The sequence below is a fragment of the Pantherophis guttatus genome, chromosome 2 (genome assembly GCF_059756535.1).
Source record: "Pantherophis guttatus breed Tessera chromosome 2, ASM5975653v1, whole genome shotgun sequence".
NCBI classification, from domain to species: domain Eukaryota; kingdom Metazoa; phylum Chordata; class Lepidosauria; order Squamata; family Colubridae; genus Pantherophis; species Pantherophis guttatus.
Window position 1 is genome coordinate 189,556,202 of NC_142064.1, and position 27,900 is coordinate 189,584,101.

The 27,900-nt window shown below is 39.0% G+C and overlaps 1 protein-coding gene across 2 annotated transcripts; it reads left to right on the forward strand.

Moving 5' to 3' along the window:
- Window positions 1-26,939, forward strand: KIF3A (kinesin family member 3A). 2 transcript variants are annotated; one of them, XM_034404609.3, is made up of 17 exons: window positions 1-223; window positions 1,694-1,976; window positions 4,702-4,846; window positions 6,452-6,536; window positions 7,928-8,033; window positions 8,468-8,607; window positions 9,230-9,427; window positions 11,821-11,995; window positions 12,666-12,767; window positions 17,359-17,515; window positions 18,385-18,565; window positions 19,954-20,064; window positions 20,999-21,124; window positions 22,805-22,858; window positions 23,242-23,310; window positions 23,461-23,585; window positions 24,287-26,939. In XM_034404609.3, the coding sequence occupies exons 1-17, from the start codon at window positions 218-220 to the stop codon at window positions 24,333-24,335; spliced, it is 2,112 nt and encodes a 703-aa protein (XP_034260500.1). In that variant the 5' UTR covers window positions 1-217; the 3' UTR covers window positions 24,336-26,939. The 2 variants fall into 2 exon arrangements, with proteins under 2 accessions (XP_034260500.1, XP_087739769.1); XM_087883643.1 differs by lacking the exon at window positions 1-223 and having other exon boundaries at window positions 1,688-1,976.
- The last annotated feature ends 961 nt before the right edge of the window (window positions 26,940-27,900 follow it).

Here is a 27,900-nt window from a genome sequence, read left to right on the forward strand (position 1 = left end):
GGCCGAGGTGCCTCTGCAGGACGCCGAAGAGCGGAGGGGGCTTGCTGGCTCTGTCGTTCCGGGTGGCGCAAGCGCATTGGCTTCCGTTATTGTTCACAATTGTAGCGGAGCCGACGGGTAACATTGTAGCTGTGAACGCCCCCTCCGGCTTTCTGCCTCCCTCGGAGCGACGCCTTGCAGCCCCGTTGAGTTCGGCGGCGGCGGCTGGAGCAGCAGCATGCCGGTGAGCCACTCACCCCAGCCTTCCCCTCTGCTCCTTTCCGCCCCGGCTTCTTACGCCCCGGCGCGCCGCGGCCCGTTGCTAGGGACGGCGCTGCCCAGGAGAGCCAAGCGAGGTTTGGCATCAGGTGGTGGGAGGGTGGCGGGGTGGCTGCTGGGTGCGGGAGTCTGCAGTGGGCTGGGCAAGGGGGCTTTAGAGAGCTTTCAGGGATGTCGCAAGGCCGGCCCTCCTGGGGTGGATCTGGAGACCTCTTCCCCCCCCCTAAAACGCCACCAACCAACCAATCAGGAGTCCGAAATAAAGCATTAGGAGGTCGGGAAGCAATCGCCCATGAGCAGCCAGGTCTCAGGTTAAGGTAACCTTCCCCTCCCCATCCAGATGGGACGGGCGACCCCGCCCCTCCTTGACCTCACGCATTAAAACCTAGGGCTTGGTTGGTTGCCAGTTACAGGTAGTCCTCGGCTTACGACCGCAAAATTTGTACAGCCGCAATTGAGCCCAAAATTTCCGTTTCTCAGCGAGACAGCTGTTACTGTGAGTTTTGTCCCATTTGACGACCTTTTTTTTTTTTTTTTTTGCCAGAATTGTTAAGTGAATCACTGCATTTTGTTAGTAACATGGTGGTTAAGTGAATTTGGCTTTCCTGTTGACTTTGCTTGTCAGAAGGACCCAAACGAGGATCACATGAGCCCCCGGGAAACCGCCAATCGCCTTATCGGTATCTAGTCAGAAGATAATAAAAGTCCAAGGGAAACACATTCTACTGATTATTTAAATATGTGTATTAGATGAAAACTATATTTTAAAAGGAATAAATACATTTCTTCTAAAACATCTAAAGTAGCGGTCCCCAACCTTTGTGGCTTGGAAGCCTCGCTTGTAGGGGGGGAGAGAAGGGAACCGGGCCGCATGAGTGGTGGACCAGTGCACACATGCAGCTTGACTTGCGTAAGTGATGGGCCAGCGTGCACATGCATGCACATGCAGCTCGACTGCAAGTTGCGCTGCATGCATATGTATGTGCATGCCAGCCCACCGCTCGCATCAAACTGTGTGTGTGTGCCAGCCTGCCGCTTGCATCAATTAAGCTGCACACATGCATCTGTGCACCGGCCTGTGGCTCAGTTGCGAATAGACCATGGTCTGGTAGTGGGCCATAGCCCGGCAGTTGGGGACCGCTGTTTTAAAGTAAAGTATCTTTATTGGGCCGGCCTATCCACAAGAAAATCTTGCCAGATCAAATGCAAAAATATTTCATAAAACATTTTGGTGCTCCTTACTATTTTTTTAGTGACCACTTTAATATAATCCAAAAATAGAGGATCTCATATTTTCCAAAAATAGTTATTGCCAAATTGCTTCAGGAAGTGTTTTATTTTTTTTTTCCTATGGAGTTACAACTGTAATTTGGTATCTTGGTTTTGTTTCTTGCTCTTTGCTGAATAATAATGGGGCATTTCTTTCTCCATGTAGATCAACAGATCTGAAAAGCCAGACAAATCTGATAATTCCGATAATGTCAAAGTTGTGGTTCGTTGCCGGCCGCTCAATGAGCGGGAGAAGACCATGTGTTATAAAATGGCTGTCAATGTTGATGAAATGAGAGGCACTATTACTGTGCATAAAACAGATTCTTCCAATGAACCTCCCAAGACGTTTACTTTTGATACTGTATTTGGGCCAGAGAGCAAGCAACTCGACGTCTATAACTTGACTGCAAGGCCAATTATTGACTCTGTGCTGGAAGGTTACAATGGTGAGTGCTTCTTCATTCTAACGGGATGGAGAAGGGGAGGCAGGAGAGCCAGATGTAAACACATTCTTTTGCAGCACAATTGCCTTTCCTAAATATTAGAACTACTCTGCATTTGTGTGGGGTGTGTGCATGTGTGTATGCATGTGTGAATAGATAGGTATAGACACACGCGCAACTTTTGCTGTTCTATTTCAGTATGGAGCCCCCTATTTACAAAATGGATTTGCTTCTTGTAACGTATCTATTTTGAGCCACAGAGAAACAATCATCAATAGAGTCCTTCAAAGTGCACTAAGATAGAGAAGGATTGTACTTAGCTTTTGTGGAAACCTTTTTGCTCAGAAAAATAATCATATGACTGTCTGCCTTTCTTCACCTATATATATACTAGCTGGACGCCTGTGCTTCGCTATGAAACTATGTGCTCGGGCTTGATAAATTGACACTTGCAGCCTGAAACTAAATGTAGAATGTGTAATAGTGTGTTAATATAATGCACCTGGCAGTTGGAACAGAGGGGGAGGGGGAGTAGAATGTCCCAGCCCACAGCATCTATTGGTATTCATCTGACTAGCATCCTGTCAGTGTGTGAGAGAGTTGAGGGGTGTTTGGAAACTCAATATTTGCTGTGTGAGCAAGGAGACAGGAAGGAGACTGGGCGTGGTTTAGCTCAACTGTTCTGTAGTAAAGCTGCTTGCTGCTGTGAAAGTAAAACTGAAAGTGAAACTCCTCTCCTCTGCTTGTGTTTTGCATTTGGAACAGATTTCTTTTGAGGTGGAGAGGGGGAGTAGAACTCCTTAGCATTAGAGCGTGTTAATAATAATATAGGAAATACTAATGCTCTGATGGTCATTTCAAAAAATCCTTTCTTAGTGAGCACCTAGAAGCCAAGAGGAACATACGTGGCAAATTTCAAGTTTGTAGGCTTTACGGTTCTGGAGATTTCGTGATTAATGTATGAGTGGTTTTCGCTTTTATATATATAGATAATGCAAGATATCAGTCCAGTTAAACTTATTAAGTCAGGATCAGCCAATTCAACACTTGCAAAAGGCATCAGAGTCGGGTCTGTCAAAACTAAACTCTACACAGGTAGTTCTCAATTTACAACAGTTCAATTAGTGACCATTCAAATTTACAGTGACACTGAAAAAAGTGGCTTATGACCATTTTTCACACGACCTTGTAGCAGCCCCATGATCATGTGATCAAAATTCAAATGTTTGGCAACTGCCTCATATTTATGATGGCTGCAATGTCCCAAGGTCATGTGATCACCAATTGCAACCTTTTGATGAGCAAAATCAATGGGGAAGCCAGATTCACTTAACAACCATGGTACTAACTTATCAACTGCAGTGATTCACTTAACAACTGTGACAAGAAGTGTTGTAAAATGAGAGAAAACGCACTTAACAAATGTCTCACTTAACAGAAATTTTGGGCTCAATTGTGGTCATAAGTCAAGGACTAACTGTACAAGTCTAAATATACTTGTTTGCCCCTAACAGTTACAAGGACGTTACAGGTAGTCCACCTTGTTCAGTAACCATTCAAAGTTGCAACAGCATTGAATGAGGGGATATACAACAGATCCTCATAGTTGTGGCCATTGCAGCATCCTGTGGTCGTGTAATCACCATTTGAGATCTTCTTTCCTGGCTTTTCACAAGCAAAGTCAAGGTCAGAAATGATAGCCAGGATGCTGCAACCGCTTGAGATTCACCAAAGAATGACAACTGGGATTGCTGGAACTGCCATCATAAATTAATGGAGTCACATGACATCACACTGCATAACCACATCACTTAGCAGTGGAGTTCCTGGCCCCAATTACTGTTGGTAAGTGAGGACTATGCTTTGTATATGCAACTCCAAAGTTTTTTTCTGGTGAGACATATGTGATAAGTCAGTTCTTTGGTTGTTGAGAGTTGGGGTGTTCAAAGATGCCCGGTTTTATTTGGCTGGACTCAAAGGACACTGAACCTGATTTTCACATTGTGGATTAATATGCACTTATCCTTCATTTTGTGAAAATATTTTCTAATGTTTAATAAATATACCGTACATAGAAAATTGTATTTTAGGCTTAGGAAAAAAATATATGGGTAGTTCTCAAATTACAACCACAATTGAGCCCATAATTTCCATTGCTAAGTGAGACATTTGTTAATTAAGTTTTGTCCCATTTTACGACTTTTCTTGCCATAGTTGTTAAGTGAATCACTGAAGTTGTTAAATTGGTAAGACGGTTGTTAAGTGAATCTGGCTTCCCCATTGACGTTACTTGTCAGAAGGTCTCCAAGATGCTCATAATGATCCCAGGACACCGCAACTGTCATAACCCTGAGTAAGTTGCCAAGCGCCTAAATTTTCATGTAACCATTGGGATGCTGCAACAGTCGTAAGTGTGAAAAATGGTCATAGGTCCCTTTTTTCAGTGCCGTTGTAACTTCGAATGGTCACTAAACGAATTATTGTAGGTTGAGGACTACTGTAATTTGGGGAAGGTATATTTTTAAAGAAGAAGAAATCACAGTTTGATTCAGATATGTGATGAAACAGTGTCATGAATGAACATATGAGAAAATGACAGAAGAACTGTGTTTTTGCTTCATGCTTGGAAGTTTCATAGAGATCCTTACTTCTCGACATGTGCATGAACACCTAGGAGAGCCTGTGCCCTCCTGGTACTAGGAGTGATAAGAAAGGATTTATATTACAGGTACCATTTTTGCTTATGGACAGACGGGAACAGGAAAGACTTTTACTATGGAGGGTGTCCGGGCTGTACCAGAACTCAGGGGAATCATTCCCAATTCCTTTGCTCATGTATTTGGACACATTGCAAAAGCTGAAGGAGATACAAGGTAAAATAATTTGTTTTCTTTCTTCACATTCCTATCCTGCCAGTATCAGTTCCACTTCAGAAGGGCTTTCCTGGACCAGACTGAAATTCCACCTAGTCCAGGATTTGGTTTCCAACTGGGGAAAATTAGGTGCTGGTGGGAAAACACAATCAGGATATGAAGGCAGCAGATGTTGTCACACTGAGAGCTGGAAGGCATTGCCAGTGCTACTTGGCTTTTTCTATCTAGAGTTTCAAGAACTTAGAAACAAATGCAGACTCCTTGCTTTTGTGAACCAAAAGCTCTATTCATGCATACATCCAGGCACACTTATCTAACTCAAAGTCTAGATGGCCAAGGTGGGTTTGAATTCCAGAAGAAATGAGGGAGGTACTTACTTACTCATTCTATACTTTCCAACAAATTTGACCAATAATGTTGTTTCACTTTTGTTATATCACTTGGTACTTTTTCTCCAGAGTGCCATTGTCTTATCCAGTTCACATGGGAACTGTCAGTTGTTTTAGGAATGATTCTTTTTCTTCAAAGTCATCTTTTTTGTCCTTGAACTGAATTTCTTTCTGCCTTTTTGGCCTTATATCTGTGGAGGGAAATACATCCTGCATTTTTCATATGTGCTCATTCACACAAATATATAGCCTAAAATTATGCATTATCACTCTACCATAAGAGTGATTGGTACGGCTTATTAGTGTCAGCATATTGGCATTAATATACTGATTGACATACATTTCATTAATTAGTCTGATTATACATGGTTAATGTATTTAAACACCATTCCTTTTAGTTTTCTTTTAATATCCAAAGATAGACAGCTTTTGAAATTTGCCTTACAATTATCTAATGCTCCTGTTGATTTGCCAGTAGCAATTAATTATCTAAACTGAATAGGTGTTTCATGAAAAAAAAATACTTCTATAGGACATACTGCTTCTAACAGCACTCAGCAGTACATATGTAAATTCTTGCTTGCAGAGTTTTCTTTGTCTTTTAATAAGCATCATAGAAACTTGCTTGCCACCCAAACTGAGATGGGTGGTATATAAATTTAATAAATAAATTTATAAACTTAATTAGGTATTTATTTAATTTAAAAAACTTGCAATCTACTAACTCAAGCCTTAGCTGAAATAAATATTAGGTACCAAAATTATTCTGAACACTCTAACTTAATGTAACCTGATTCTTAAACATACCTCTAAACTTTTGACTACCCAAAGCTTTCTTCATTTTAGTATAATTTAGAATAAATTCTCCAAGCTTCTCCATTTTACTCCAGCAATGTGAGATACTGAATACTTCAGAGAGGAGAAAGAAAGGGGATTCCTTAACATAGAAATCGCCTCACAAAAGAGTGGATGGATTCCATTGTCTTTACTTCATAACTTTATGGAAAAATCATACAGAGCATGACATTTCTGTTGCATTTCTGTCTCAAATACATTTCTTAATTTGAAATGCCCCAAATGGAATCTCCCCCCCCCCTAATAAGATAGAGGCTATAATTCCAGTGTATCTTCCCCTTTCTCTTTCTCCCCCCCCCCATTCATACATTAAAATTAATTCTGGCAATGTTTTTGCTGTAATTGTATTTTTAAACTTCAGGTTTTTGGTTCGAGTTTCTTACTTGGAAATCTACAATGAGGAAGTTCGTGACCTCTTGGGAAAGGACCAGACACAGAGGCTAGAGGTAAAAACTGAAATTCTTACCATTGTGAAAACTAGGTACATGATCACCTCTCTGCCGTTTACACCAGGGGTGAAATGCTCCTGGTTCGGATTGGATCGGTGTGGTTCGGCAATCCGGTAGCGATGGCAGAGCAAAGCTCCATCCACCCGCCTGGGTGTCGTTACTTCTTGGTTTTAACTGAGCCGAGGTGGCGCAGTGGTTAGAGTGCAGTACTGCAGCTACTTCAGCTGACTGCTAGTTTAGCAGATCAGCAGATCAAATCTCACCAGCTCAAGGTTGACTCAGCCTTCCATCCTTCCGAGGTGGGTAAAATGAGGACCCAGATTGTTGAGGGCAATATGCTATTTAGTGTACTGTCTTTGTTGTAAGCCGCCCAGAGTCCTCGGAGAGTGGGCGGCATAGAAATACGAATAATAAATAAATAAATAAATAAATAACCAGGAAGTAATATGTTCTTTACCTTCTGCGCATGTGCATAAGGTTTTGCGCATACACATAAGGTCTGTGTGCGCATGTGATGTGTGCGCACGCGCGAGCGAGCAAAGCGAGCACTTACAAACCGGTAAGGAAGGTAAGTAGATTTCACTCCTGTTTTACACAAATGACATTACAGTGCTCACCTCTGATTTATTATGGCTTTTCACACAGTCAGATGTTTTGATTGGATTTGCCATTTTTATCCAGCTACCAAATCCTTCCCAAGTCCCTGGGATAGGCAAATGTTGTTTGATGGTATTAAAGGTATCATCACAGGGTGAAAGCTGTTCCAAGATAAGTTGCCTTTTGCATTTGACTGATGGTTATTTTGTCAATGTTGATGGTGCTTCGGGTGTTTTGGCATTTCACCCAAGGCACCTAGTCCTATTGGTATTATCTTTGTTTCTTTTGCCACAGTTGTTCTACTTCTATTTGTAAGTGTTTATGTTTTGTGAATTTTTTCAGTTCTTTCTCTTCTCTTCTGCTGTCTCCAGATACTACAAAGTCCTCTATCCAGATTTTTTTTGGTCTTTCTTATCAATAGTAGTTAAGTCTAGAGTGTTATGGGTGCTAGTTTTTACACATGCTCACACAAACAGACTGAATATACTAATATTCCTGTCTTTTTTTCTCCACAACAACAATACTGTGAGATAGACTGGAGTAGACTGGGTTGAGGGAGAGTAACTGGCTCAAAGTCACTCAGCCAGCTTTTATGCCTAAAGGATGCCTAGAACTCACAGTCGCCTGGTTTCTAGGCCAGCACCTTAATCACTACACCAGACTAGCTCTCTTTAATATTCTAAGAACATAAATACTTGTATGGTCTATTCCACTGAATATAAAGAACACCAGGAATAATTGTTTTAAAATACATATTGTGCATAGAAATTATTAACTAAAATGTCTTATAGGTTAAAGAACGACCCGATGTAGGAGTCTATATCAAAGATCTTTCAGCCTACGTTGTAAACAATGCAGATGACATGGATAGAATTATGACTCTTGGCCATAAAAACCGTAAGTTGCATAGCCCTAGTTGAGTGCTTCATATTCTTTGTGGAATGTCCTCAGTTTCATTAATTGTAATTATTCATTATAAAAGTGTAAGAAAATCTATCTATATAATATTTATGGTGATTCCTTTGTCTTTTCCAGTGCAGCTGGCTCAGTACATGTGTTTCTACAAATGCAGCCGTTGATATAAAAACGTGATCAAATTTGATTTGGTTCCTGAAGCTTGCTTAAGCTTTTCATTTTTATAATTAATGTAAATATAAAAAACCATGCAAGCAAGCTGAAGACAGCTTGAGTAGATAGAGTTTTGATACCTGTTCATTCATTCTGTTATTTTTTCCTTCCCCCACAATGTTGGAACAGGGCTGCTAGAGCAGTGTCAAAAAGTCAAGATGTTATTAATTCAAGCTTTTATATTCCCTTTTCTGTGTCAATAGGTTCTGTTGGCGCCACTAATATGAATGAGCATAGTTCCCGTTCTCATGCTATCTTCACAATCACAATTGAGTGCAGTGAGAAGGGTGTAGATGGGAATATACATGTGCGTATGGGCAAGCTACATCTAGTAGATCTTGCGGTAAGTTTTTTCTTTTCATAAGTTTGTAGCATGTTTTGTCACAGCAGAGGTGGTATTCAGCAGGTTCTGACCAGTTCTGGAGAACCGGTAGCAGAAATTTTGAGTAGTTCTGAGAAACAGCAAATACCACCTGTGACTGGCTCCCATCTATTCTCTTCCTCCAGAGTCCCAGCTGATCGGGAGGGAATGAGGATTTGGCAGTAACCTTCCCCTGGAGTGGGGAGGGAATGGGGAATGGGGATTTGGCAGTATCCTTCCCCTGCCACGCCCACCAAGCACGCCCACAGAACTGGTAGTAAAAAATTTTTAATCCCACCACTGAATTATAGCTATTGTCAGGACTTCCTCTGTTCCTAAAGAAACTGCTAGAAATTGCTAGTTGGAGTGGAGGATTTCTTCATGTCCTTAAATGAACCTTCATTTCCAAACCTATGCTGCCTTACCTCTTTAAGGGCCCCTTCTCTATTGGTGTGGGCTTTTTGTGCCTCCCCTCTTGCATGTGGTTTCAGATCAAGCAGGCAGCCCTTTTCAGTTGCTTTCTTTAATGCTCTTCTTTGAAGAAAGTATTTCTGGAAGAGCAGAAATGTCCCTTAACTCTCTGCCTCTTTCTCTCTTCCTAAAGGGTTCAGAAAGGCAAGCAAAAACTGGAGCTACTGGACAACGACTGAAAGAAGCAACAAAAATAAACCTTTCTCTCTCCACCCTTGGGAATGTCATCTCAGCACTGGTGGATGGAAAGAGCACTCATGTGCCTTACCGTAATTCTAAACTGACCCGGCTACTCCAGGATTCTCTTGGCGGCAACTCCAAAACTATGATGGTAATAATAAGGAGACATTAGTGATTTGTGTAGGGCAAGTAAATGGCAATCCGGAGGCTACCAGGTTCTGGATGGGGGAAGCAGGTTCAAGCTCAATCCAAACAAGATGGAGTTACTGTTGATTCAGAGATTTCAGCACTACAACTCTTTGACTCTTGATGGTATTGTTCTACCCTCAGAAAGAAAGTCAAGGGTCTTGCACTCGCAGCTCTTGCTCAAAGAGCAGATGAAGACTGTGGCCAGAAGGGATTTTGCAGTGTGTGGCTGGTGGTGTGCCTTATCTTGAAGAAGATGCACTGAAAACAGTTACTTGTGCCCTTATCAGCTCTAGATTAAATTACTGTAATTTGCTTGATGGATGGCAGCTCCTGGACCAGTAATCTCAGCTGGTCCAGAACAGAGTGGAATGCACACTCAGTGGTTAGTGGCATTAGTGCCGTGGTACTCTTATGATGCAGGAGCTACATTGGCTACCAGTAAGGAATTCAAGTGCTAATCACTATCTTTAAAGCCCTATGTGGCTCAGGGCCTGAATATCTTAGAACCCTTGATAGTTTCTGTCTGTCCCATGGCAACAACTAGGGACTGCTTACTAATGAAAGCCACCTCCCAAGAGGTGCAGAAGGAAGGGGCCTGACAGCAAATGTTCTCTGTAATATCTTTCTTCTTTTGGAACAGCTTCTTCCTTGAACCAAGGATGCCCCCCCACCATCCTCACAGCTTTCTGGAAGCAAGTGTACATATGGTTCTGGAAGGCCTTGGGGATTAAGCAGCAGTGCCATATCAAATGTTAATTAGCTATTATTTTAGTATCAAAATTGGAAAAATTGTTTATATTGATAATTTATAATTCTGATTTTATTGTACATTGTATGCAGTACAATATACAGTTGTGTTATACTGTAATTCTGCAAGCAAAATACATTAATAGCTTCAGCTCCTAGTTCTCCTTAATTATTCTTCTCACCACATATTTTCTATTTGCAAAGAATGCTAAATCCCACATGCAACCTCGAATCCTCATTTTTCAGCTTTTGAAGTTGTCTCTAATACCTGAAAATCAGTGGTAGCGTTTCCAAATGTTTCGTGGCAAGAAATATATAAAAACTCACACTCAGATTATCTTAATTGTAATGCCCCTCCCACATCTTTTCAAGAAAAGATGTAGTATCTTGATTTAATCAATGTGATTTTGCAACATCCTTCTGATGCTGGGGCCATTAGCCTACCACAAATGCAAATCCAAAGGGTTGGCCAGTCCAGCATACATGTTCATTCCCTGTTTCCTTTTCTTCATACAACAATCCTATAAAATAGACTGTTTGGTAGTAACTTTCAAAAGTTCATCTGCTGAAGCTTTAAGAAACTGGTGAAAGATAAATCAAATGCTTTAATCACTGCACTAAGCAGATCTTCAATGATAGTTGAATTAACTTGGGTGCAGAGATCATGAAACTCTAGATTTCTATCTCTCTGTCTCTCTGTTTCTCTTTCTCTCCTTTAAAAAGAGCCCCTTATAGGAGATAAATCTCTACAAATAGGCTTTGTTAGTCTGTAGGTTTCCACAGTGTAGTAACATTTTTAAAATTTTAGCTTCTCTATTCACCATTGAAAAATGGGGGATAGCTACATAGAATGGATCAGTTGCCTCAGAGGAATCAAGGGTTGCTTGGTGTAGCTGGGTGGGTAGAGATGTCCTTTGGGAAGTTTTTTTTATGTCTGAGATGCTCCATTCCAGTTCCTTTTTAAATGTCAAGTTATCACAAGCAGGCAGTGTTTGCTTCTTGGAGCATGCTTCCATGGAGCATGGAAAGTCCTCAGTGAGCTTTTTTGCGCACCCTTTCTTTCAGGTTTTTTTCCTCTTAAAGCTTTTTCATAGTTCTGCAAATGTTGGATTTTCCTCAAGCTTGTTGAATTCTCCCTCTTGATATAACATCTACTCCCAGAGGTGATGCTTCCCAATTGGAATTGTGTCAGTTGCCCAATTCATTGCAGTTCAGTAAGGATAAATTATGAACATTTGGTTTCCCTCCAAGCTTCCCATGCCAGGAATGTAAAGAATTGGTGCAGTGGAAGTGATCAGTGGTTCTGGTTTTGATGGTCCTGATCACCTGCCTATTGTGGAGAATGCCAGTGTCCAAGCATAGCTGGAGAGGTGTGCGATTTTTGGCTTTGAGCATTTCTTGATTGAGTTGTAAATGTTTCCCATGTGCTTAGTTTTGAAAAGCATACAAAATGTTCTTGCGCTTAAAATCCAACTACCGGTATGTTAGAAATCTAGCTTCAGCTTACATTTGACCATAATGTTGCACTTTCTGTAAATTGAGAATTGGACTGCTGTGTACTTAATTGCAGGCTTTTATGCCTGTTTATATTTTTTTCTTTCTTCTTAGTGTGCAAACATTGGCCCAGCAGACTACAATTATGATGAGACCATCAGCACCCTGCGATATGCTAACCGTGCTAAAAATATCAAGAATAAGGCTAGAATTAATGAAGATCCAAAGGATGCCTTACTTCGCCAGTTTCAAAAAGAAATAGAAGAACTTAAGAAAAAGTTGGAAGAAGGTAATTTGTTCATTGTCTCCTATTAATACATCTGGCTTGTAATGTCCATTTTAAATACAGTCCAAGTTCTCCAATAAAATGGCGAACGAGGAATGTAGATTTTAATATATATATCGGATTATCCTGTGCTTACTTCAAGAAATTAGGATGATACACATATTTGTTTTCCTTCTATTTTATGTCTTTGAGCATCTTGTACTATAGCTTATGCTAGGAGATACTGAGTGTCCTAAACCTACCTGTCAAGTTTAGCAGTTTAATGTCTTCTTTAGTCCAAGTCCAACATGCAACCTCCATTCATGGTTTTAACTTCTTTCAATGAAATATTACATCTACCGATTAGATAGCAGCTAAGAATGTGTTACAGGCATCACCTATTCTTATTCCCTAAATGTAGGTTTGTTTGCATCAAATACAAAGCAGAAGGCACAGTCAGTTACATTTGATAAGAAACAGAGCCTTTGGTAGCAATATCACTTGCCAAGGATTTCTTGATAATTTGCTAATTATTTTTGATCAGTTTCTTTGTAGTCCTATTTTCTAACAAAACTTGTAAAATTAGATTAGGGTAAAATTAGACCGGGATTTAAATTAACACACCAGGATTCTGTAGATAAAAATTAATTTAAAATCTTTTGTTTCCTGAATTAAAAATGCCGAACTGCTGTAGGGGAAGAAATCTCTGGCTCTGAGACCAGTGGCTCTGAAGAGGATGATGAAGAGGATGATGGGGAAATTGGTGAAGATGGAGAAAAACGAAAGAAACGTAGAGGTAAGATGCTTTCAGATCACTTGATATCATCTTCATGTTTGTGCCTAAGCGCCCACTGCAGTAAACTTGTCCTTCTATAAAAACTGTATTTAGTTAAATCATAACAATTAAAAAGGTTTTTTTAAGGATAAAATAATTGTGGGGTGTAATGACGCTCAAATATCTTCTAGCTAGTATTGATGTTTCCTAGAAAGCACAAAAGTTAAGTTCTGGTCTGTCTTCTGAACTTTGGCTTCTACTTCATTTAAACCAATAAGTTTTAGAATTGGGGGTGTTTGCATATAGAAATTTGGTTGAGTGTATTGGACATTCATTCCTAAAGACAATATTTTTGTTTCCTGTTCGGTGATTGTGGGGGAAAATAACGATGGCATTGTTAAGTTTTACCTCTGAAAAATGAAGGATATCCTTCTGTTAACTTCAGGGACCCTCTAGAAAGAAAAAAGAATCTACAGGACTTTAAGCTTCCTGTTGATCTTCATTCAATTTAACTTAATTTTTAAAAGCTTAGTCATAATAATGTAGCTGTGAATAATACTGTAGTTTAATTGCACATAAGACTTAACTTAGTCTGTTGTATGTATCAAGTCCAGGGTAGTAACTTGAGATAGAATTTCGGAAACTACTTTTACACTGAGCAATGTGCTATGGAGACAAAGGAGGCAGATTTCAGTTTCAGTGTTGTGGATAGAGAAAATATTGTTATTTGGTTGCAAAATGTCTTTTAGGAGTTCTTATCCATGTATAATTGGATAGCACATGACCCGAAACCTGCCAATGCATTACTGATTTAAAGAAATCTTCCCCAACTTGGAGCCCTCCAGATATGTTGAGCTTTAATTTTCATAAATTAAATGCATTTGCCAGGGGATTATAGGAGTGATACGCTCAACATATCTGAAGAGCACCAGGCTGGGAAAGGTAATTTAAATCAGGGATGGGCAATTCACAAGCCCATCGGTCCCCAGGCACAAGTTTTGTGTACTTCAGAGCTCCTTCTGCCATATTTTAATGATGGTTTTCTCAACCAATATCTAAGGTCTGTAGACTGCTGTGAAGTTGATTCTGATTTATTTTTATCTGAGGGATTTCTGCCTGGCCCCATCTACTTTGCTTCATAACTCAATCGAATTCCTTGAAATCCTGGGTCAGAACAACAAGTTCAAATGCAGTTTTTATCTACCTTTGCTCTAAACAAGCCTTTTGTGCTTATCTGAAAGGAGTCCTAATTTGGTTGAAGCAAAAACACTTGAAGGGCTGATGCTCCTTTCCCCCTTTATGGATCTCTTCCCCCTCTGAGGTTTTTAATTGATGCATTGTTAGTTATAGTTAAACCTTTAATAATGATGTTTAATAATACTATTGAAACATTGCCTGAAGAAGTGAGAATTGCACTTCTTTACAGACTAAGGGATTATAAATTGTGTTTGTTGATATCTCTGCTCACCCTCAAAAATGACCTCAGGAGCATTTGTCAGCCAATCAGGGTACTTTAAAATTCTGAGCTGTACAGTTGCACAGCAGGGTTCTTAAAGGAACCTGAGGTGATGCATCAAAGAGTCAGTCTCTCTTGAGGACTTTTGGGTTGATCTTTTAGATCTGATGTTCAGCATGTATTTCTTGTTTCTTCTTCTTCTTTCCTGGGATTTCCATGGGGCCCACTTCTGTATTTTCCAGGCAGTAGCAGCAGCAGTAGTTCAGACTCTCCATGCTCTGTCATAGAAAAACCTCTGGATAAAACCTTCACTAGTGAGTGGGAGCTCTTAAGTCATCCAGTGAAGCTTTGGCCTCTCCATAATCCATGCGCTCATTGTTTTGATGCTACATTTTGCTCCTCTGTCCCTGATACATCAGTTTTGTTCAGAGTGAAATGTGGATTTGCTACGCATAAAGTAAAGCATGCTTTTTCTTTTGCTGTTTCAAACTTACCTACAAACACCAGGATTCACCTTAGCTAAATAGTCCAAGAAAGGAAAAAAGGAAATATTGGTATTGCTCATATCAGCCAGGGTGTTGAGTAACAGAAACGATTTTTAAGAAGGCATTGTTGACACTGTCTGATATGGTACAATCATACTAAGCACAGATAGCTTTTGGCAATTTTTTTCTGTAGGTATATGCTTTGGAAAGGGAGCTGGTTAGATAATCTTTGATACAAGTGACACTGAATGTCACTAGTAAATGATTTAAGACACCTAGGTAAAGGTAAAGATTCCCCTCGCGCATATGTGCTAGTCGTTCCCGACTCTAGGGGGTGGTGCTCATCTCCGTTTCAAAGCCAAAGAGCCAGCACTGTCCAAAGACGTCTCCGTGGTCAGTGGCCAGCATGACTAAACGCCAAAGGTGCACGGAGTGCTGTTACCTTCCCACCAAAGGTGGTCCCTATTTTTCTACTTGCATTTTTTACGTTCTTTCGAACTGCTAGGTTGGCAGAAGCTGGGACAAGTAACGGGAGCTCACCCCATTACGTGGCACTAGGGATTCCAACTCCTGAACTGCCAATCTTTTGATCGATAAGCTCAGCGTCTTAGCCACTGAGCCACCGCATCCCTTTAGACATCTAACACTCTGCTTATGTGGGAACTTCCCATTAGTTTCTAGGACCAGGGGTGTCCATAGGGTGTGATTTTTTTAAAAAACAATTTTTTAAAATAAAAATGTCATCTTCCATCGCATTATTGCAGGCATCATCTTAACTCTTTTGACCACACCCCCAGATCCCCTAACTCTGGAGGAAAAGATACCCATATCTTAATCATGCATATCTGCATGTCAGCTGTTTCCTGCTTATCAGAGTAAATAGAAAATCTCTGTTTCAGCAGAGTTTTGCAGATAGCGATCGACTAGTTCCTGGCAGCAGACGTGATGGAACAAATTATTTTATATGTCCATTAATAGTTTGAAACAAAGTCTTCACCCACCACCTCTTCCCCCTGCTGCTGGCTTTCAATCACAATGGAATGTTTCATTGGGGAAACACATCACAGTCGGCTGGATACTTTCCAGCTTGATATGATGAGTGGGATAATGATGGCAGCTGCTTTTTGAAATCATAACTTACTTTCCCCACATAATGGCTTTCCCCCCTTTTGCATGCTGCATGGGTCACGGCATTTCCTCCTCTTATTTCTCTTGTTTTCCTCCTCCTTTTTGTTAACCCCCATTAAAATGTGCCACTTTATCTCTAAGGAAACATCTGAGTTTTTGGAAATAAATCTGTTTTTATTCAAATCAAAGTTACAACCATATTAGAATCTATAAATGATGCAGACGGTTGATTGGAAATTATGATCAAACACCAAGCAAGCTTGACTGGGCATGCCTGACAATTGGCTACTTCAAATACCCCAGCCTTAGTTAGTCTAGGTAGCATACTATTTTTTTGAATGTTTCTCCGGGCACATTCTCTGAGATAAGGTTAGAGCTTGAACAGCATACCATAACCCTGTTCAGATAAGTAATATTACATTGTAATCAGAAAACTGAAGAGTAATCAGATTCTTACTCCACTTCAGTTTTAAAATGGAACAATAAGGTTGACCTTTAATCTTGCATTGCGGTGTTTGCCTTTTCTGTACATAGATGCAAATTTTGGAATGCCTTAATTATTTTTTTTATTTTTTTCAAAAAAAGAAATCAAGCAATTAATATTTTTCTTTTTTTTCCCTCTCCACCTCCTTCCTCTTTGTGCGTGTGCTGCCTCTCTGCGATTTGTTTGCCTCTTCCTCTTAAATGCAAGATCAAGCAGGTTGGTGTGTTTGATTTGCACTGCATCTAATAGAATTTAAATAACTTTTAAAAACTCACTTAGCTTTTTGTGCTCTAAAATCTCAGTGGATACAATGGGCATGCAATTCTATTTATTCTGTTTCGTTAATCGATCGAGTGCAGCTAAAACGGAAGTCGGAGGAGGAGGTTTCACCATGTAGACAAAATTTGGGTAACATTGTCCAAATAAAGATATGGGAGACAAGCCAGAGATTGTCCTTCTATAGCAATAGCTCAACTATTGTTTGTTTTTTACCTTACCAAGATTGTCCTTCTGAATATTTCATGTTGTGGGGAGGAATGGGCAAAGAGTAAAATGGGGCAAACAAAAAAAGATTCTTCTTTTTTCCCTTGCTTCTATTTCTACCCTCTGACCAAATGACAAATTCTGCTTTAGCTTAATAATTTTGCTCTTTTTTCTTCTTCCAGCAATATATTATTCCAGCACTCTGCATTTCATTTTTAATTTTAAAAGTTAATATCACTAGAGTGTGTATATTTTTTTAAGATCAAAATTTACATCATTCTAAATTAATGAAAATGTTTTTGGTGTGATAACATTGGAACATCTTACCCAGTTGATCATTATAAATCAAACATTCCCAATAGGAACGAATAACAATGTATTTGATGCAAGACCCCAGAATGGTTATTTCTTGACTTTTGGATGATACCGGTAGATATACTTTTTAGAAGTCTCTATGTTGCAGTGTCGATTACAAGCTTGTTACAAGAACAAATTCAGTGAAAAATTTTATTAGTATGACAGTGTAATGAGAAAATGCATCTGCTTAATTAACCTTGCTTTTAAATCCCATGAAAGGAAAAAAGAAAGTTTCTCCTGACAAGATGTTGGAGATGCAGGCCAAAATTGATGAGGAAAGGAAAGCACTTGAAACAAAGCTCGATATGGAAGAGGAAGAAAGGAACAAAGCTCGGGCAGAACTTGAGAAAAGGGAGAAAGATTTGCTTAAAGCACAGTAAGCATTCTGAAATTTGAGAAGACATTCCTAGAACATTCCTCCAACCGAGTTTTCTCACAGGCTGATTTGTTTGAGTACAACTCTGATCAGCACAATATATCTTGGAAGGAGGATAAAAAGTGGTTGAATAAAAGTATTCAAATCACTTCACATCAGGGGTGAAATCCAGCAGGTTCTGACAGGTTGTGGAGAACTGGTAGTGGAAATTTTGAGTAGTTCAGAGAACCGGCAAATGCCACCTCTGGCTGGCCCCAGAGTGGGGTGGGAATAAAGATTTTGCAGTATTCTTCCCCTGCCATGCCCACCAAGCCACACCATGCCCACCAAGCCACGCCCACAGAACCGGTAGTAAAAAAATTTGGATTTCACCACCACTTCACATGTCTTCTCTAATTGAAGCTTTTATAACAACTCATAAGGAAAGTTGGCATTATTATTTCTTTCATCCCTTATTTATTGAAGTTCAGTGAAATTCTTATAGAGAGATATTAGAGAAGTAACTTAACATTAGTTACAACAATTCTGGTGACACAAGAGCATTAAAGTAGAACATTTTGAGAGAGAGAGAAAAAATCAAAAGTTTCCTTTGTTGTAAATACAGCTGCACTAGGGTTCTTGATACATCAGATGAACTGCTGGAAAGTAGGCCATGTTCAGCCTGGCTGATGTTGAGAGAACATTAAAATCTTAAAATCATTCTAAATACCCCTACATAGTCTTAATTTTCTTAAGATTAGTAAGAGAATGTAAGGAATTGTTTAGGACTTCTGTCATATGCAATATGGGCTGCTACATTTGGGATTTTTAGCTGTAGAATCCTGGCTGTAGGAATGCAAAGGTTTGTTTTTTTTCCCCTGTTTCTCTAGGCAAGAACATCAATCACTATTAGAGAAGTTGTCAGCTTTGGAAAAAAAAGTGATTGTGGGAGGTGTGGATTTGTTGGCTAAAGCTGAGGAGCAAGAGAAACTTCTGGAAGAATCTAACATGGAATTGGAAGAACGAAGGAAAAGAGCAGAGCAACTCCGAAAAGAGCTGGAGGAGAAAGAGGTCCACTTATTATCTTGCTGAACTATTGATTTCTTTTATTCTAAACAGCCTCCATGATACCGTTCTTCATCTATGTGTTTTATGTTCAGCCAAGGCTAAGGAATAATCAAGAAGTAATAGCTATAGCTGCATAGAATATGATAGTATCCAAAAGTTTAGAGATATGTCCTGTAGTACTGAAAAGAGGAGATATAATAGTCCAATGAAACCCTTTTACTTTTTACAATCCTATTTTTTTTAGAATAGAGTTGGGTAAACAACTAGCATACTTACCATCATAAATTGAAAAAGAAGCAGAATCTCTTTAAGGCACCCTTGAAAGGGAACCAATATTGAAGCTTTTCTAGACAATGAGATGCAACTGAAGAAAATGAAAAGAAATGCATGGTTTAACTACTAAAGGAAGCAGAGAAGGAAGCATCTAGTCAAAATATAAGTGCAATGATCAAGGATGCCATGTCTGAGCTGCATACATTTGGACAAGCACTAGAGGGCAGCAAAGAGAAACAAAAATGCTAACTCTAGTGGTCACCCAGAATTTTGCAGCCCAGACATGGCAAACTATGCTTCCAAATTCAGAACTCAAGGAAGCAGTGAAGGAGACTAGAAATTTGATAAATGGGGAATACATTTTTGGACAAAGTTTCGTGTCCAAAAAGGTATTTGACTTTGGACTTTGTCCAAAAACATAGCAAAAGGAAGAAAGCTTGTCCTTAGTATCTAAGTAAATTCAAAGGAAAGAAGAAAAATGGACATATATTGATTATGGCAAAAGTTCATTTTGTCTGCATTTAAGTTGTAGTCCCGTAGTACTAGGAATTAATGCACTTGAACTAACCAACAAGTCAAGGCTTCAAGTTCAGTTTCAGCTTCAGGAAAAAAAAAACCAATGAAAAACTAAAATGGCAACTAGAAGGAAGGAAAGGTGCGCTTTTCCCTCTCACAGATATGTCCATTTTTAACACAAGCTTCTTCCTTCAAAAAAACTGGATGCTTAAAACTTTGGAGATATATCTTGATACTCATTGGAAAGCATCATACGGAAGCTCTAAATCTTTCAGATGTAATTGATAAAAAACCACAACTGTATAAAAGACCGAATAGTCTTTTTCTACTTCAGCATAAGTAGAAGCTGGAAAAGACCTCATTTCCAAATTTGTCAGACCTTGCTAATTAAAGCATTCAAATAAAATTTAAAGCTCACCTTGGGTGAGCTTTGGTGAGTGTCTGAAATAGATGCACAAATGGCAAAATTGGGTGTCAAAATATTATTGTACTCTTATTTTATGAATCCTCCTCCAAGGGCTTATGTAAAATAATATTCTTGCACCTGCTCATCAGTTAGACAATGGTGGCCTATCTATTTTATTTTTTAATTTGAAAAATAGCAAGAGCGTTTGGACATTGAAGAAAAATATACCAGCCTGCAAGAGGAAGCTCAAGGGAAGACTAAGAAGCTGAAAAAAGTGTGGACAATGCTCATGGCAGCCAAGTCAGAGGTCAGTATTATAAATAATGAAAAAAGTCTGGTTTCAGGATAAAGGTGCTGCTTGTAGGTATACAGAAATGATTCTTGTAAGAGGAAATTGAACATGGCTCAGTGGCTGAGTAAGAAGAAACTAAAGAGGAAAATGGTAGTTGGTATGTAGATGTTCCCTGAGGCTTTTCCGGAGACTAAGGTTACTTAGTGAAACAAGCATACCTGCTGCACATATTAATATACAGGAAGAACATATGCTTGAATTATTTACACTTTTGAAAGAATTGGTAGCGTGACCATAAAAAGAGCAGTTTAAGTCCAACAATTCGTTTAATTTATTTTTGGAATAGAGGCAGCAAAAGAAAAAAAAATCCATCTCTTCCTCCAGCAGTTTAGAGTAGCATGAAGTCAATACGGCCTTAGCATATCGGAAAAAGAAACAACTACTTTGTTAATTATTTGCTAAACATTTGCTTATAAGATACATATATCTGAACACTATTCTTTGAATTCCCATCTGACTCTGTTTACCTTAGAAGCCTAAGGTTGAGAATGAGTGTTTGGGAGAAAAATCTTGGGGGATACATTTTTCTCTATGTCATTGACCATTTCCCATTATTGCTGATACATCTAGACAGCTTATTTTAACTTAATTTTCACTATAAAGATAATTTACAGTCATTCATATATTTTTCCCAAAAGAGTTGTTTGTTTGGTTTTATTGACAATTGTTCAAGGAATAAGAAAGAATAATTATTGATGGATTATCTTTAAATAGTTTTTTTTAAAAAAAGAAACAGCAAATTTAAGAATAACAAAGAAGATGGAAACAGGATAATGTTGATTGTTTAAAAATGTGATTTAAGAATATAACTTTTAAAATATAATTTTAAAATATTTTTTAAAATATTCTAAATATTCTCAGTTTGGTTTGGTTTATACCGTATTTGTAGATGGCAGACCTGCAGCAAGAGCATCAAAGAGAAATTGAAGGTTTACTAGAGAACATTCGACAGCTCAGCAGAGAGCTTCGTCTTCAAATGCTTATAATTGACAACTTTATACCTCAGGATTACCAGGTGAAACATTTCTGATGATTTTGAGAGATTAAACAGTAGCTATAGGTAGCTTTTACCTGAATTTGCCTTGATTGTTAGATCAGATTTTTAAAAATATTTTGGCATTTTGTATTTTAACCCTCTGAATAAACTAAAATCTCTGGGGGGTTGGGAAAATAGATTCTTGCGAATAGATAGAATGAAATAAAGTTATAGTGCTTTAGAACTCTCTCTACTCCTGATTTCCTGTGCCTGACAGTTACTACTGAGACATATGTATATGTCTCAGTAGTAACATGAGACATATACATAGCTAATAAATTAGGATCCATTTCTCAATGGTGAGCCAGAACAAATTCACATTTTAAAGAAGCTGTTTGATGGAACATTTCCTTTTCTGCCCTTAACATATTTGAAGACCAGATATTTTATAAAGGAACAGACAGTGAAATACTTTCCACATATATTCTCCAGTGTAAATTGATACTTTAATTTTATGAAACTGAGTCATAGGCTGATAATTATGATGGCAATACTGAGTATCGACATTTAAACTGCACTGAATATCAGTAGCTGGAGGCCAGAAGCGTATGTGACTTCAAATCACTCTTGACTCCTGGTGTTGTCTGGACAGTTTCCTGCAGTTTTCCTGGCAACATTTTCTGGAGCCTTTGCTTTCTTGGCTGAGAGAATGATTGGCCCAAAATCACCCTAATGACTTCATGTCTAAGATGGGGCGTATAGTCTTCCTGTCTTTTAACCACTGTACCAAACTAGCTCTTAGAGGTCAAAAGAAGGGTACAGAAGTCTAAAGCTATCACATTTATAAGCTTCCACAATAACATTCTAAACCAGGGGTCCTCAAACTACAGCCCACAGGCCGGATATGGCCTGCTGAAGACATTAATCCAGCCCACGTGGGACCACGAGGCTGCCCTGCCCACATCGCCACACCTACCCACCAGCCCCCACCTGCCTTCTGGAAGCCGAGGAGGTCAAAAACAGGATGCACGGAGGCCTCGGGAGGCCAAAAAAGGGCCCTTCTTTGGCCTCCCAGCCTCCAGATAGGGAGGGAGGGAGGGAGACAACACAAACACACACAGAGAAGTCCCTCATACACACACACACACACACACACACACACACCAAGGCAGCCACATCCCTTCACTGCCACCACCGCCTATCCCCGCTGCCTGGAACGGGCCAAAAACGGGACACGTGGCAGCCAAAAATGGGGCGTGTGGAGGCAGAGATAGGTGGCAGCAGCGGTGGGCGGCTACAGGGACAATGGGCGGTGGCAATTCCTGCAGCCTGGAACAGCTGATAGGTGGTATTCCGGGAGGCCAATCCAACCACCAATCAGCTGCTTGTGCTAAATCAGGCTGTGCTGAAGCTGACTAGGCTGTTTGCTGTTTGCTGCAAGAGGTAAATTGCTGGGAGGCAGAGCTGGCAAGTGGGGGCTGCTGGGTGGGCGAGGCTTTGGCAACATTAGCATTAGTATAAGTCGCACAAACATTTCTACCCACTTTTTGGGGGGGTGAAGTGCATCTTATGCACTGAAAAATATGGTAAATCAAAGCTCAGCACAGTTAGAAGAACTTTGGGGAATAACTTGCTGGGGCAATGCCTATTTGCTTCGGAATCTACTTTGTTTAATAGTAAAATGACCTCTCTTTTCTGTTTTTCTTGATTCTTCTCCAGGAAATGATTGAGAACTACGTTCACTGGAATGAAGATATTGGAGAATGGCAGCTGGTATGTAAGCTCACTTTCACAAAAACAGTACATCCTTCAGAATCTGACTCTTACGCTCCTTGAATTAATTTACCAAGCCTCCTCTTAGTCAGTTGGTAGCCCAACTTCCAGTGATGATGTTAACAGACTTTCATTATATATTTAAAATATTGTTTGTATTTTCTTTTAAAAGAATGCCTTTTTCTTATATAATTACCATTTACATTTTTATTTGGAAATTTGTTGAAACTACATTTCATCTTTAATTTACTAACATAAATGGGAAGAAGCAAGGACAAAAATGTCCTCGCCTTGCCTTAGTGAGACCACTTCTTACTATGACAAAAGCCAACAATAGAATGCAATTACTTTTGAAATGTCTAATTCTTTTTTTGTCTTTTAAGAAATGTGTGGCATATACTGGAAATAACATGAGAAAACAGACTCCAGTGGCAGATAAGAAAGAAAAAGATGTAAGTGAGCCTTTGCAAATGTGTGTTGTTGGAAGTCCAGTTTTCAGCTTTGCAACTATCTTTTATATATGAATGTTTTGATTTTGATAAGAGTACTTTGGCATGATCCATTAATGTTTACTCATCATGTTCACTTTTTCCTCCCCTCAGCCCTTTGAGGTGGACCTTTCCCATGTATATCTAGCTTACACTGAAGAGAGCTTGAGACAGTCTTTGATGAAACTAGAAAGACCAAGAACATCAAAAGGAAGATCAAGGCCCAAAACTGGCAGAAGGTTAGAACCACTGTGAAATACTGTTTTGTGCCCAGCTTCAAATTTAAAAGTTGAGATATTTAAGGCTGTATGCAAACAGGAGGAACTCCCCCCCCCCCAAATTGGTATATTAAGAGCTCCACGTATGTCATACATGTATGGGGATGGTCCTGTTTTGTGTGCACAGTAGAGCCAACAGAACCTTACATAATAACTTTGAATCACATTTCAGTTTAATGGAATATTTTGCATTTACTAATCTACACTGCTATAAGTACCGGGGAGACAGAAGATTGCTTCACAATCAAACCTATTACTCTTTGCACAAGTCAACAGTAAAAATAAAGCCTCTATAGGATCCCATGAAGTATCAGTCAGGAGTATGTGATGGATGTCTTGCCTAGAGTTAGGTCAGAGACTCCCTCCTGCATCTCTTGAAACAATTCATTTATTCCCTATTACAGCCTCCAATTAAAGTGATTTATATCTCCCATTCTACTGCCTCATTGTTTTCCCCCAAAGTCCACTCATGCCATTAGTCATGACTTTCCTTTTGTATAATATGTAAAATCAGTATTGTTGACTCTTCTGTGAATGTAGGTTCATTTTTAATGCTTTGTCATGATCATATTGTTTTTTGTCCTCGGCTGTTTCTTTTGTATATATGAATGCACTGAATATTTCTTGATTTGACTAATGTGCACTATCTTCTCTCCAAACAGAAAACGCTCTGCAAAATCAGGAGCCGGGATTGATTCGCTGCTTCAATAGGCCAAAACAGTTAGGGATTTTAGTTAAAAAAAATGCTTGTGTGGCTTAACACCTGGCCCAATATTATCAGCCTGCAGTTGTTACCCAAGACAATAAGAAAACAGTTTTTTTTTTTCCTGTTGGGTTACTCTTACATCTTCTGTATTAATGTATTAATTCAGATTCAACAACATGGGGTTCATAAACTTGTCATTGTTATGAATTCCAATAGGCATTGTGCAAAAGCAGCTGTTGGGAATATCTTTGTATTTTAGATTGGTGTGTATTCAGTGGAAAAGATGGTATATGTGTCTGTTTAAATTTAAAACATATTAGCCATATTATAAGTAAACAAACAGATTTCTGTAGCCTGACATATACTTTTTTTTTTGGTCTGTTGCCATTTGCTATAGACATTACTCCCTGTTTGCACAGCTGCAGATTTCTGGGTTTTTTTTTACATACAAATAGTTAACAATTGTTACAAAATCTGGGAATTCTTCATGCCTCTTAGGCATCTTCTACCATATCTGTAGGAGAATTTCCATTTTCTTTAGCATATATGCATATATTTGGTAATATGCAAAGATAGACTGTTATAAAATAATGGTGTTGGATTTATCTGGGGTGGATGGCAGAGATAAAGGAATCCTTGGGATTTCCATTATGGCAAGTAACACAGTCTTCTTCAAATATAGATGTTTGATTTACAAGAAGAAGTTCACAGAGATAATTTTAAAGATAATGTGACTAAAGGAACATGCTTTTTCATTTGTAACACTAACATTTGAAGAGAATAAGAGAAATATTTTAGGAAATAACTTTGGTGTTGCACAAATATTTCTGTGGAGAAACAATGCAGATCTCAGAATGACAATAGTTAAATCAAGGGATGCTGTACTTACTGAGCACTGAGACACTGGCATGCAGTAGTGTTAGATATTTAATGACTTTTTATCTGCTCTTTCTAGATCAGACCTCAATAACATAAAGTCCATAGGAGCCCTACTCCCATGATACTATTAAGTAGCACAGTACCACAGAATTCCCAAATTAAACACAAAAGCCTTAAAATGTGGTAGAAATCTTGGAAATTTGTTCACACTTTGATGCTAATGTCATCACAATTCAACAAGCATTTTAAGGAACTGAGGCATCATACTTTTTCATCATTCAACATATTTGATTGATTCCAACTAATTTCAAATGTAATGTTTTATTTATGAAGATACGCTGCTGCTACCCACAGATTATTTTATTTACATTTATATGTTACATTGAGAATTCTGGAGATACCTGTTAACTGTGTATATTTGAAAAGTCTTAATTTTAATCTGACATTGTGATTTGCATTTTAAAAGCTGTGCTAGTAAATGCTCTAAAGAAAAAGAACTTTGGTTATACTTTGATAACAGGATTTCCAGTAGCTGTTACTGAATCTTATAGATTGCACCTGATTGCTATAGATGATTTCTGCTTTTATAATCTCGATTGAATTTATCTCAATGTCAACAAAGGCACAATTGATGGTGCATATGGAACAAAGATGTGGCTCCAGGAAAAAGAATGATCATGAGGGAAGAATACAACCTTCTAAAATAAAAGCTATTCACTTTTGAACATTACTAAGCAAAGTTTACTTACGGAATATAAATACATAGTTAATAGCTTTTTAGATTTAAAAGCAAAATATCCTAGTATTTTTCAAAAGCAACATTCTGGATTTGGCAGAGTTAGGAATGGTGTTTACTCTGGCAAGGAGAAAGAATAAATAGAGGTGCTTCCATTGATGTAGGGAAGTGTTGACCTGCTGGATGATGTTGAACACCAGTTCCTAGCATATCCAGTGATTGTTAACACAGCCTTTGTTCTAGAGCAGGGGTGTCAAACTCGTGTCGTCATGTGATGTATCATGACTTTCCCCCTTCGCTAAAATGGGTGGGTGTGGCCCGCGCCTTATGCAGCCCGCAAATTTAACACCCTGTTCTAGAGGCAGGCTGCTAATGAAGCTGCTCTTAGGTTCGTTACTTTGCTTTCGTTGTAGCACACTGAAGCAGTTTCAGAGGATGCAGGATGGAGTTAGCTGAAAGTGGCTTTCAAGGCATCTGAAAACTTTGAAAATGACTCATCTTGCCTTAACTATTCAAAAAGAGATGTTCTGTGTTGCGGATCACCACTTTCAAAGGCTTTGCACAGCCCTGTCATAAAATCAGAATTCAGGAGACTTATTTAATTAGTCAAGATGAGCTAAAGCTTTTATTCGTCCTGTTTTTTTTTCTGTTGCGACATTTAAAGTCATTTGTATGTATAGTGCATCCCTTTGTTCTTTAAACTCTTACCTGGTTTTTGCATTCCAAGCTGAGCAGGGAAAATGTCATTGTCTCATTGCAGTTAGTTACCTTTCCAGTTTAAATTAATAACAATTGATTACTGTTTCTTGCAACCAGTACTGCATATATTAGGAGAAAAAGATGTAAAAATTTGTCCATATTTATTGTTTTGCTAACATTTCAAAGTTATAGTTTTGTTGTATGCAAGGTGTGTTCTTGTTAATGTACATACTAGTAAAATATATTGACAGTTAAACATATTGGTGCCAAGAAATAAATGTCTTGGATCCTCCTATACTTGTTTCCATCTCCTGCATCTGTTCATATCTTTATGAGCAAACTAGCTCATGTGTCAATTTCTCCTTATTTTTTTTCCTGCATTTCTGAAAGAGACTCCAATTCTCTGGAGCCTACAGAAGGCATGTTGAAGAGAGGGGTCTTTCTTTGGCAGTAGGTTTTGTTCAGTTATGGGGACACAGTGGCTCAGTGGCTAAGATGCTGAGCTTGTCGATCAATTCCCATCAGACCAGGCACATAGTTCGATGATTATGGCAGAGGATTGTTGGTTATACTCAAATTTGTAGTAATTAATTGTTTAGATCTTTCAGTAAATATGCTGAAAGTTTACTTATTAAAATTGTAAAGGAAAATTCTGTGAATGACAAATTTTTATGTAATGGGTAACTGACAAGCACAAAGAGTGTGGAAAGGAAATACAGATGTCTCTAGAGATTCACCTTTGAGACAAGGGTATACAGATATACCCTGAGCTTCAGATCTGAGTAAAATCATAGCAATTTTACAGTGATCCCTGAGGAGAAGTTGGCATGGTCAATCTACACACCATTATATTAACAAGCAAATTAATAAAGCCAGAAGGCATACAATACAGGCTGGATGTGTGTGTGTGCAGATATTGTCAGAAAGATACTGTCCCAGTCAGGAGGAGGGATCAAGTGAGGGATCAGTCTGGAATTGCTACGTAGACACAAGATGGCAAGGTCTGAAACCCCACCCCCACCCCCCATGAATGCAGTTGAATCTTATCTAGTTTTTCCCAGGGGAAAACTATGAATCTGAGAAGATTCCAGTGACATAGGCAATAGAACTAAAAGAAGCTGGTTTAAACTCTTCACACAAGGGTCTGGTGTTTGAACCTGACAGATATTTTACATAATATTATAAAGGACAAAGGACATGGTGGCTCAGTGGCTAAGACGCTAAGCTTGTTGATTGAAAGGTCGGCAGTTCAGCAG

Excerpts from the sequence above, each read along its gene's own strand:
- KIF3A (XM_034404609.3), top strand. Across the intron at positions 1,977-4,701 it reads TGTGCTGGAAGGTTACAATG|GTACCATTTTTGCTTATGGA; the intron begins GTGAGTGCTTCT and ends TTTATATTACAG. Across the intron at positions 18,566-19,953 it reads AAGAGCTGGAGGAGAAAGAG|CAAGAGCGTTTGGACATTGA; the intron begins GTCCACTTATTA and ends TTTGAAAAATAG.